This window comes from Polistes fuscatus, unplaced genomic scaffold (genome assembly GCF_010416935.1).
Source record: "Polistes fuscatus isolate 324 unplaced genomic scaffold, CU_Pfus_HIC Scaffold9, whole genome shotgun sequence".
NCBI lineage: Eukaryota > Metazoa > Arthropoda > Insecta > Hymenoptera > Vespidae > Polistes > Polistes fuscatus.
In genome coordinates this window covers 5425086-5436864 of record NW_025113173.1, presented here as the reverse complement: position 1 = coordinate 5436864, position 11779 = coordinate 5425086, and the positions used below count along the sequence as shown (strand labels likewise).

The 11779-nt window shown below is 34.9% G+C and overlaps 1 protein-coding gene across 1 annotated transcript; it reads left to right on the top strand.

Moving 5' to 3' along the window:
- The first annotated feature begins 437 nt into the window (after positions 1-437).
- On the top strand, positions 438-7195 carry LOC122525481 (synaptic vesicle glycoprotein 2C-like). The gene is made up of 12 exons (XM_043648304.1): positions 438-1064; positions 1200-1253; positions 1535-1696; positions 1994-2156; positions 2418-2539; positions 2653-2891; positions 4548-4711; positions 5000-5177; positions 5370-5487; positions 5802-5961; positions 6431-6558; positions 6826-7195. Exons 1-12 carry the CDS (start codon positions 1019-1021, stop codon positions 6888-6890), a joined length of 1599 nt encoding a protein of 532 aa, XP_043504239.1. The 5' UTR covers positions 438-1018; the 3' UTR covers positions 6891-7195.
- The last annotated feature ends 4584 nt before the right edge of the window (positions 7196-11779 follow it).

Genomic DNA, 11779 nt, shown 5'->3' with positions numbered 1-11779 from the left:
TAGTTGACGTAATCAAAGAAGAAACTATATAACCGAAGATACCACATTTGGTAGAAATCGTAGTACGTTACTACTTTGTCACGTGCATTTGATCTAATCGCGATAATTTATCAACGTAGTCACGCTTTTCTTTTCATTTAAGATTTTACTTTTTTTTTTTTTTATCGATACATCAATAAGTTACATAGTTAATGTGATTCGTGAATCGAGAATATTAAATAATTCGTAGAGGTAATTCCAACCTGTTATTTTTTATCTATGACCCTGAAAATGACGATTAATAAAGAGACAGAGAAAGGAAATATAAACGATGAAGGTGGGAAGGAGAGAAAAAGAAAGAAAGAAAAAAAAACAAGGAAAAAATAATTTATCACGCAAAAATAGCATATTAAGTACTGTTAAAAATCGGGTATTACTCGTTATCGACTTAAAAAAAAGTAGAGGGATTCCCTATACGTTTTCGGTATTGTCGTTGGAACGATTAAAAGCAGCTCGAGAAGCGCGAGTCCGTGCGTGCGTATCAATTGAATCGTTTGACCCGTTTTTATTGGCAAGTCGCAGCGTGTGTGTCGGGTGGGCTTTAGGCTCCGGGACGGGACGGTTGCCAGTAAAGCTCACTCCTTCTCGCTATCGAGTGTTTCTCGAAGAGGTTTCTCGAGGAGGAGTCCCGTTCTCGCTCGCTTGCTCGCGAATCTTACAAAAATGTGCGTCCCACGTAAATACACGTTTTAATAATTCGAACTCTTTTACAATAAAATCTCATTTGTCAAGTCACGCGCGAGAAAAAAAGGGGGTGACCGGGACTCTTTCTTCTCTTCGTTGATTCATCATCGCGGATAGATACCTTCTTCTACTTCAACGACATCCATCCATCCATCTACGAGTAATATTTCGATTTATAATTCTATTTATAATTCGATTATAACGCGTGGAAGCGTTCGACTAGAGCGAACGTATCTTCTTCTTCATCGTGTCAATCATTTTTCCGTCCAACTCATTGTCTCCTTGATCTTTGGATATGGTCAGAGAAACATCAGAGGAGAATAAGGTCTCTACTATAACTGGTAAGAATCAATTTCTCAATTGTTTCATATATTTGCATAATTGCTAATGTCATATGATGTGTTTCTTTTTCTTGATTATTTTTTTTTAAACCGATCCTCCCCGAGCAATATTTCATGTTCTACGCATTATTTAAGGTAACGTCAACGTCGATGAACCCGCCAATTATGAAAGAGCCATTTCGGTTACCGGTACGTTTTCTCGTCGATAATTACTACCGATAAATACGAAATTATTTATGTGTGTAATATAACAAGTATGTAAATAATTATTAAAAAATGATGAAACATGTGTTAAGTGTTATCCGTAGATAGATTACCTGTTTGTCGAATTATTAAGAAATCACATTCTCATATTTCACTAACTAATTTCGTTAATTAAAAATGATTTATCTAATTTCGTCGAACGACGAATCGACGAAATATGTTTGAACAACAGTTTTTAATATTGCAAACTAAAAACTTATTCTTAGGTTTCGGATTGTTCAACGTTTTACTCTTCGTGGCAACAGTGCCAATCGCGTGGACAGTTCTCTTCGACACGACATCACCGGCATTTATTTTAGCGTCAGCAGAATGCGACTTGCAACTAACATTTTTTCGAAAAGGCGTCCTCATAGCGTTCCCCTTCATAGGTAAAAGCAATTTATATTTATTTTTTCAAAAATCTACACAAATTTTTCCAACCGCACTATCTTTCGCGTTATCGCTTATCCTTAGGAAAATACACATATTATATACATATAAGCTGAATTGCATTATCGTAACCGTTCAAATGAACGTATCGTTAAATAGAACAAAATTATTCTTCGAGTTAATCGACGAAGATAAAAATATGAAAACTGTTTCATGTCATCGAAAAGTCGAGTGATCTTTTTCAAAATGAATACTGCTACAAGGCTTATTTATTTTTTTTGTATATCTCTCAACAGCAATGTTGGCCACTGCTTCATTGTGGGATTACGTGACGATCTACGTAGGTAGAAGGACCTTGTTCGTTCTTGGCTTACTAGCAAATTCTATCCTAAATATACTGAGCACTGCTGTAGATTCGTACCACGTGTTTTTGCTCATCAAATTTATCAGCGGCATTATGTGAGTAAAGAAAGAATAAGAATAATATAGAAGGAGAGGGAAAGATGGAAACACTTAACATGCAACAAATGACACGCCCGCACAAACACAAACACGCACGCACACACGTAGATAGAATTTTTCTTCCTATTTCGCTAGCTTAGTCATTTTCTTATCTCGCCTGAGGTTATACTCGCTAATTCGTACCCGATGTAACTCTATTTTTGCTGTTTGCGTATGCACGTGTATAACACGTTGTGTTACGTATATGGAAAATTTCAGAATCGGTGGTCCACCCTCGATGGTGATGGGATACTTAACAGAATTTCACTCTGCAACATACAAAGCACGTTTTGCCGCATGGTCTGGTTTTGTGTTTTCAATGGGAACTATCGTACCGGCAGGTAAGAAACTACTACCATTTATTTCTACGAGATGAAATTTCACATTCGATAAATATATAGTCATAATTAATATATTTAATCGTTATTGTTAATTATTTATGGTTTGGATATAGCTTTGGGTTTCACTATCCTACCCCTGGAATGGGACGTCGACGTATTCGGTAAAACTTACAACAGCTGGCGAATTTACTTGCTGATTTGTTCGATACCACCTGTTCTCGGATTTGTGACAGCTAGCATGTTACCTGAAAGTCCGAAACACCTGATGGAAATGGGAAGACAGGATGTCGCTTTGAAACTATTTCGTAGGATGTACTGCATGAACACGCGAAAGCCGGCCGATACGTTCCCGGTAAGGTTCGTAATTAATCGATGTGCAGTAGTCGTTATACAGTCTGGGTCAACAACAATTCATTTAATTACATTTATATATTGGCAATAAGAAAAGAAAAGAAAAGAAAAGAAAAGAAAAGACAAGACAAGAACATTTAATATCGATCATTTCTTCTTATCCGCAAAATCAAACGCAAACTATCTTCTCTTGTTGCTTGTTGCTTTATAAAACAATTGTTATCGACTCACCCGGTATATCTTTCTCCTATCATGTCGATCGGTTAATTAAAGACGAGTTTTAACGCAAAAGTTTCGCCCAACACACGTAACTTTAGCGAACCTTCGCTAAATCGAATTTACGCAAACTGTTAACGTGGAACATAGCAAAAAGATAGGAAGAAAAGTTTTCCTAGCTTGAGGATCGTAAAAGTAATTATAACGGTAGCACGCGATAGTAAGGAAATAACTTTCTTTTCGAGCTTCTTCGGAATCTTTCTTCCTTTTTTCTTGATCTCCCCTTTCTCTCCCCATTCTCATTCGAACCAATCAACGAATTTAATCATTTTCCCTTTCTCGATTTACCCTATAAATCGTTCGGAAAATTGTTCGGAAAATTGTACGGAAAATTGTACAAAAAATTGTACTGAAAAACACGCGATAACTTTAACGTTGACTCGTCATTCAACGTACGTCATAATGAAGAAGCATGGTAATAGAGACTATTTTAACGACGTGGTTTAATCAATGCACGTAAATTGCTGAATATTACGCTCCCGTATCTCGTGGGACTCGTTTACGGACGAACGATCGCGTTAATAATCAAAATTTCTGACATTCCTACCGACGAAGCTACGAATATTTAGCCATCGTCTGAATTTTCACATTCTTCTCTCTCTCTATCTCTCTCTCTTTCTCACGCATTTTCCACAGAATCTCTCTCCGTAAGACTAGATATCAAATAAGAATATCTCCTCTCTTGTACATAATGCGCTTAATATCCAATAATTAATATTACAAATTGTTTGATAAATATTTAATTCATAAATATACGGGCAATACGTTATTGAAAATTAAAGTTTCGCGGAGTGCTACCATATTGTACAAATATTAAAATATTCAATATCTATATGCATAATTAAACTATTTACGAATGAAAACGATGAATCATTCGCGGAACGAACGAAAATCGAAATAATTTACCAAGCATATAATATTTCTCAACTGATTTATAATGACGTATCAAGATTAATGACGTGACAATGTCTTATCGGTCGTTAAGTTGTCTGCGAGTTCTCCGCTATGATAGGACGAAAATACGCGTGGCCTTTTTTTTTATTCTTTTTTCCTGCTACCTTTCCCTGATACTTTTAACAAACGGCCATGAGAGAGAGAGATATCCCCACCCCCCCCCCTCCTCGTACGTGGAAAACAAACGACATTTTTTATTTACCGTACCGTCCAGCGAGAAAGCACGTGGCGAGAAAGGGTGGAAGGGTCGAAGGGTGGAGATCGCCGTCTGACTCGAGAAAACAGAGAAACCGGCAAAATCGGATTTTCCGAGCGAATAGAACATTTAGATACCGGTGCGGTGTGCTGGGAACGTCGGATGTATAATTCACCGACGGTATTCTAGACGGCCTCGCATTGTTCTCTCCTCTCGACGTTCGTTTTGCAGATAAAAGCGTTGCTCGTCCAAAAGACGCAATTACCACGGCCGACGTTAAGGGCGAGCCTCGAAAAAATGCGGATCGACCTTTACAACACGAAACTCTTGTTCTCGGCACCTTATCTGTCAGCCTTCTCCGTCCTAACTTTCCTACAATTTGGAAGTATGCTGGGGTAAGTGTTGCGATACCCCAACAACTGTCATTCACTTTTACAATTTTTTTGTTCTTCCTTCTGATTCAATTTTATACAAAATTATGATTGAAAGAACGCTGATATTTAATATACATCGTTTGATATGTTTTAATTAACGTCTGAGAAAACATACTTTGATTGGAAAATGATGTCAATATTCGAACACATTGCAAATGAGTAATATGCGTTAAATGAAGATCAAAATCGTACAAATAAAATGTCTTTTCGTTAAAGATACCACGCGATTATGTGTGTATATTCTTGCAGTTTTAATACTATGAGATTATGGGTCCCGCATATGTTCATCATTTTAAACAACTATGATTACGAGCATTGGAAACCTGTCGGAAGAGCTCCAACGATATGCGAAATGTTGGATAGGCATGCTGCTAAACCCGGCAGACCATATTTAAACTGTACAAACTTTGACGATGCATGCTTCGAGGTGAGGCCAAAACTCGTGATACAAACGAGAAAACAAATTCTTTGCTCGAAAGACACGCGATAATCGCTACGAGATGCACTCTTAGTTTGCACAACGATATCACCGAACAGCTGATAATAATTAACCTGCTTTTCTTATTGTTAGTTAAACGATTCATATATATATATATATAATTTTGTTCGTTTTTTCTAGTGGAAAATCAATCCTTCCGTTTATCAAAATTCAACGATTATAGCATCCTCCGCTGTGCTATTTGGTTTTCTCGTTGGATTTATAATGACCACTAGATTACGAAAAAGAATAATTATATGTAAGTTACTTGATATTTATTTTCCATCAAAGACTCTTTTGTATGTTGGAACAGTCATCTTTTGTATTTTGATAATAAGAACCGAATCAAAATCTTCCAATTAATTTTCAAAAATCTATTGTAATGTTATCTAATTAACGTGGATATATGTCTAAATCCAATTGCGATATCGACAGCAGTTAATAATTTATATTCATTAGAATATCCGTCCTCGAAGAAAATATTAAACCAACACAGTTTGACTGTTAAAGATAAGGGACGATTCGAATAATGTCTTGGTTTAATCCGTGGATTAACAGATGCTACTGTTGCAGTTGTGGCCTTCCTGATATCACTGGCAAGCAGTTTTGGAATAAATTGGGCACAGGCACCTCCCTATATGCTGACGCTAGCAGCCGCCGTTATCGTGACATCAAGAATAGCGAGTAATATCGTTACCGCGGTGAATGCCGACGTTATTCCTATCCCATTAAGGTAATACCTCGCAAATAAAAAGAGATACACTCGCATCTTATAAACTTTATCTATCTCGTAAGCGGTTCAATCCAGATCTCGTATAATCTTCTTCTTCATCATCATCATCATCTTCTTCTTCTTTTTGACTCTTCTTACTTTGACACTTCTATACCAACATTCATTTTGTTTTTTTTTAAATCTTTCGTAACACCCTTTCGATCGAAAAATTTCAACGAGCATAACGAAGGTAAAAAATAAGTCTAATCGTGTTTTTATTCTACTTCCTCGTTCTTAAATAGAAAAATCTCGAGAAAGATTTGTCTTTCCCTCGTCCCTTTCTTTTCATTCTTTCGGGTTTTTTTTTCTCTTTTTTTCTCTCTCTCTCTATCAGGCTACATTTCACTGTAATAAGGATAGATAAAAAGCCATTATAAATACAAGAGGTTCGCGACGTGCTCCGTTAACCGAATCGTTGCATTAATTTAAGGGCCACCAGCGTGAGTATCATCACGTCCTCCGGAAACTTAGGAGTCATATTGGGGAATGTCATTTTCTCTGCACTCCTTGATCTCCAGTGTCTCGCAGCTTTTCTCGGTATGGCCTGCTTTTTCATAGGTAAGTTATTCATATTTTATTTTATTTACATTTATCTCTTTTTAATCGATACTTACTTTATCTCTTTAATACTCGCGCGTATTATTATTATTATTATTATTTCATTTTCTATTAATATGATATACACACAAAAAATATGCATAATTAGGAATATCTTTAATATACTTATTTTAGATAAAATAAGTATCGTTAAATATTTTTAAACATGTATCGCAACGAATAATAAAGTCTAACGGATATTTATTTTCATGGCTAATCATTTTTTAGTCTGCATCCTGGTAACGTTTCTACTTCCAAAACCGATAAAGACATCGCCAGAGAGTTTCGCATAGTACAAGATCGTTAGAATGATTAAACGGAAAAGATTCATATCTACAAAGTGCATATATATATATATATATAAATGTATTTTTTTATCGCGTTTTGATACAGAGCTGAATGGAAGAAAGAAAATGATAGTACGAGTAGTAGCGTGTATTCGGCTGTGAAACATTTTTCGTAGGATGTACCTGACAAACGTTACGCTTTTGTCGATTTCCTAATAAAAATGTGACCAAAGAAATGCACTTTTATCCCATGTGTCATATAAAACACTTCGATAACTTTATTACGACAGTGTAACGAGCGAATATGAGAAGAACCGGAATGGAAAAAGAGAGATATGGAAAATATATAAATATAAATATACATATATTATATAAATAGAATAAAATATTAGGGTATATCGATCGAATTGGAAGGATTTAGCATTGCGTCGATTCTCTCTAGTCCATGATAATTGCATTTCGTTCGCAAACGCGACTCTCGAAAGGCAAGCGAAGCGACAACAATTACAAGAATGACCCACTTGGCAAAGTTCCACCAAGCAAATCATTATACCGGATAACAACGATGGTCCCTCCTCGTTGTTGTCGGATGTTATCTCCACGGAATGCAGTTTCTCCATTGCAATTCTTCCCCCCTTCGACCCTTCGTTTACAAACGATGCACTCGCGTGCGGTTCATTCGACTCGAATTCTCCAATTGCGCGAACTGAACGTACGATATTTTCTACCTAGTTTAGATTATTATTATTATTATTATTATTATTATAGAATATATAAGCCCCACTGTATTTCCTAGATATATTCTATAACTCATTTACATATTTAAGGTTTATATGTGTATTCGTAAATACTTATGTATAATATGTTCCAACGTTACTCCCAAAGTCTATCATAAATTTCATTTTATTTTATTTTATCTCCGATCAAATAATCTGTGTATAATATTAAGATCTCGTCGAAAATCATTAAAAAAAGAAAAAGAAAAAAAAAGAAAGAAGGCATTTGTTATATTTTTAATTAGCGTAATATTAATTTACATTCCTAGTTTAGAATTAATCGTATTTTTACGTTAGATTGTACAACATTCCATAATTTTTGTAAAACGACGTTAGAAAAATTCGATACGGCTATGGACGATTAAATGTATTATATACTGTAACTTTTTTTATTAAGTGGAAAAATATTCTTGTACATAAGAAAAACCAAAAAAAAAGCACTCCGACTTTTCGTATCTTTTTTTTTTCTTTTTAGTACTCGTTACATATTTGATATAAATGTTATTTTCCTTACTAATAATATTGTTTAATCTTTCGAAAGAAAGGATTCTTAGGTTATTTCCTTTTCACGAGAAAGTATAGGAAAATAGCAAGGCTGGCTTTCGTTAATGGGATTTCATGGGAAATTAAGCGATAACAGCTTAATGTTGTGGCAATACTTATCCCGCTGCATGATCTAATGCAAGCTCGTGTACGTTGAGATAAGGGAGTTATTACAGGTTGTCTACAGTGCTGGTTAATTAGTACGATCGCTATCTCTATTTTCATCGGACACGAAATGCCATTCTAATTAATAATACAAATTTAGGAAGGAAAGTCTGTACGATCATTGTACTTGTTCGTCAATGTTCTCTTTACTATCCTACCTATATTCCTCTTTCGAAGCTCATCTTGCTGAAATACACCTATATGTATATACGCGTATACCTGTATGCACATGAAATGCATCCAAAGTGCGGAAGAGCTAACTTTCGATATTGCCAGAAAGATAAACATCCAAACTTACACGATGTTTAGGTATTAGATTAGCTTCCTACGTGAACTTAGAAGGTAACTTCCTTCCTTTCGAGATTACAGGGCCATCCGTTGCAACGATTATTCGCGTAACCTTAAGTAAATTAGTAAAATATTCAATTAATACTTCATTAACGCGACGAGAAATATATTTTAATAATCATTGTAATCTTTTATATTAGTTCACAAAAAATAGTAAGAAAAATGTCGATCTAAATAGGACACTGTACATTTGTTAATAAACCGACCATACAATCTTTCACATTAATCGATATTTTAGTCGTACATCTATACCTATGCATGCATATCTTTTTCTTTGGCTCTATTTCCTACGGTTTAATCTCTCGTCCGTGTTATAAAGTCCGGATCGCGGCAAATAGAGCGCAAGTTCCACAGCTCGATTGCTATGCAAAGTTATGCGACCGAGCAACAAGGACTTGTACCACGGAATACGTTTTCGAAGTACGTGTGTTCGCTAGCGTGTAAGCGCTAAGAGTATGCGCGTGAAAATTAATAAGCACCATATAGTGGATTTTTCCATGCTAAGGTCAACGTTCTGAGAAAAATAATCTAAAAACGTTAAAAGTATTTACAAAAAATTACAAGAACTGAAAAACAAAAAATAATCTGTATTTTATATACAATAATATAGTATAGTCTTTTTTTACAATCACAAAACACCCAAGCACGAAAAGTTGATGATTGTGCTATTTAAAAAAAGCTGTTAGCCCTCACTGATTAACATCTTTTTATTCGCTTTATTTTTTATGTATATCTTCTTCAGAAAGATTATGTAACTGTCGCGATATAAAATAAATAAAATATAATAGAAGTTAATGTGTGCAAAGTCTCTTATTAAACAGTTACCGTATATAAAAGCAATACTTTACTATCTAAATGTTTTAAAATTTTCAGCCGTATATAAAGAAAGTTCGTATGTTTTAAGTATAGATTCCTTAATGATTAAATTATATATTTCCTTAAAAATATATTCCACATACTGAAACTTTAACATTTCACTTAAATATGAATAACTATGAAGACGATTATTTAATTCAAACGGTGCACAAGTAAGCTACTCGAATGAGCCACTATAGTGGCCCATGGACCTGGAAAAAATAATCGCAAAAGCCACTTTAGTGGCAGGCCGGCTAAGGGCGATATCGGTAATTGCAGTGCTCTACCTTTATCTTGTCGGCCGTCGGTAACTGCCACTGTCGGTAACTGCCACCGTCGGTAACTGCCACCGTCGGTAAAAGTAGACTTAAAATTTTTTTTATTCTACGTCGATAATATTTTGTATTTAGGTTCATGACGGTCAATAATATTAAAGTACAAACTCTCATTAAAAACGGTCGATGTTTTATAAATAAGAATATACTATTACCGACGGTAGCAGTTACCGACGGTGGCAGTTACCGACAGTAGCAGTTACCGACGGTGGCATTTACCGACAGTGGAAGTTACCGACAGTAGAAGTTACCGAAAGTGGAAGTTACCGACAGTGGCAGTTACCGACAGACTTACTGAATTAAAAACAAAACAAGAATACAATGAATGCATAAAAAGATACAATGAATGAATCGAATGCAATCTCTATTATAGATCCCAACTTAAATTTCGACAATTTTGGACTACTCCCTGGTATCTGTAAATACATAAAAATCATTAAAAAACATTATAAAGTAATAAGTTTCTGTATAATAAATGGATAAAAAGAAAACAAGGAGAAAGGAATAAGGATATGATATTAACTAGGGATACAAAAGAAACTAATTACAATTATAATGTTTATGGTAAGCGGTCTTTGGCTAGATTTTACTTGCAATGGAATGCATAACATATAAAATATGTTAAACATTATACTGAAAGTAAAATACCATTGCCCAGGTCTAACCACGAGGAGGTAACCGCTTCTGAAGACCCGGGATGTGCATCCTGAAGATGTCCCCATCCGAAATAAAACGAAACCATAGAAAATGAAAGCCCCGAGAACGTTTTTTAATGAGCCCCACTCTTAGGCCCCACCCTTAGAGTTTTATTCGGAAAATCCTTACAATAATTATCGAAAATGAAGAGAAAAGCTTGAAAACTGAATAAGAAGATGAAAACGAAGAGTGCATCTGAATAAAAGTCAAGTAACATCAATGATTTTATTAAAAATCAATACACTTTATTATAATTTCAATATATGCACATACGGAAATTACATGTTTTACGAATATTTTATATTTAATAATTTTCAATCTATCTAAATTATAATATAATAAAAATAAATGTATATAATTTTTGGTTAATCCATGGCATCTGTAAAAAAAAGAAACTACATTAAAAATAATTATCATACATGTACAATGCTACGAGAAAAACAATAAATGGATTAAAATATTTCATTTGCATTGAGAAATAATTGTTTTATATTACCGTTTACCATAACTCTGTCCTCTTCTGGCCATCTTCTAATCCACTTCCCCTTCCTCTTGGACGGAATGGTCATATGAAACAATAAACTGATTAAAAACATTCATTTACTTATAAAATAATTATTTTTTACTACCGTTTACCAAAACTTAGTCCACTTTTGGTCATTTTCTAATCCACATCCCCTTCCTCTGGGTCAGAATTTTATCTGAAAAATAAACGAATTGAAAAAGTTCATTTACTTATAGAAATAATTATATTCTACTACCATTTACCATAACTAAGTCCTCCTATGGTTCGCTTCCTCTTTCTCTTGGATGGAATTTGGCATCATAGTTTATCCTGCAAAGAAAATATTAAAAGGAATAGGAATAGAATAGGGAAAAGTAGAACTTTTGAGGTGGAACTTTTCACGATTTTTGTTTTAAGTGGTTTCCCCCCGATCGGACTAATCCACTGACTCTAATTTTTTTTACGAGAAACCTAGGCTTCACGCAACGATCGACCATTACTCTAACAGCAGACGGTTGAGGCCTGACTAACGGATAGTGACCAAATCGCCAACGCGTGTCGCTTCGGTCCCTATGCTAAATGCATATCTATGCATATCAAATCGCGAATAAAAAAAAAACGTATCTTAAAAATATATATTACGAGGAACCTAGGCTTCACAAGTCGATCGAC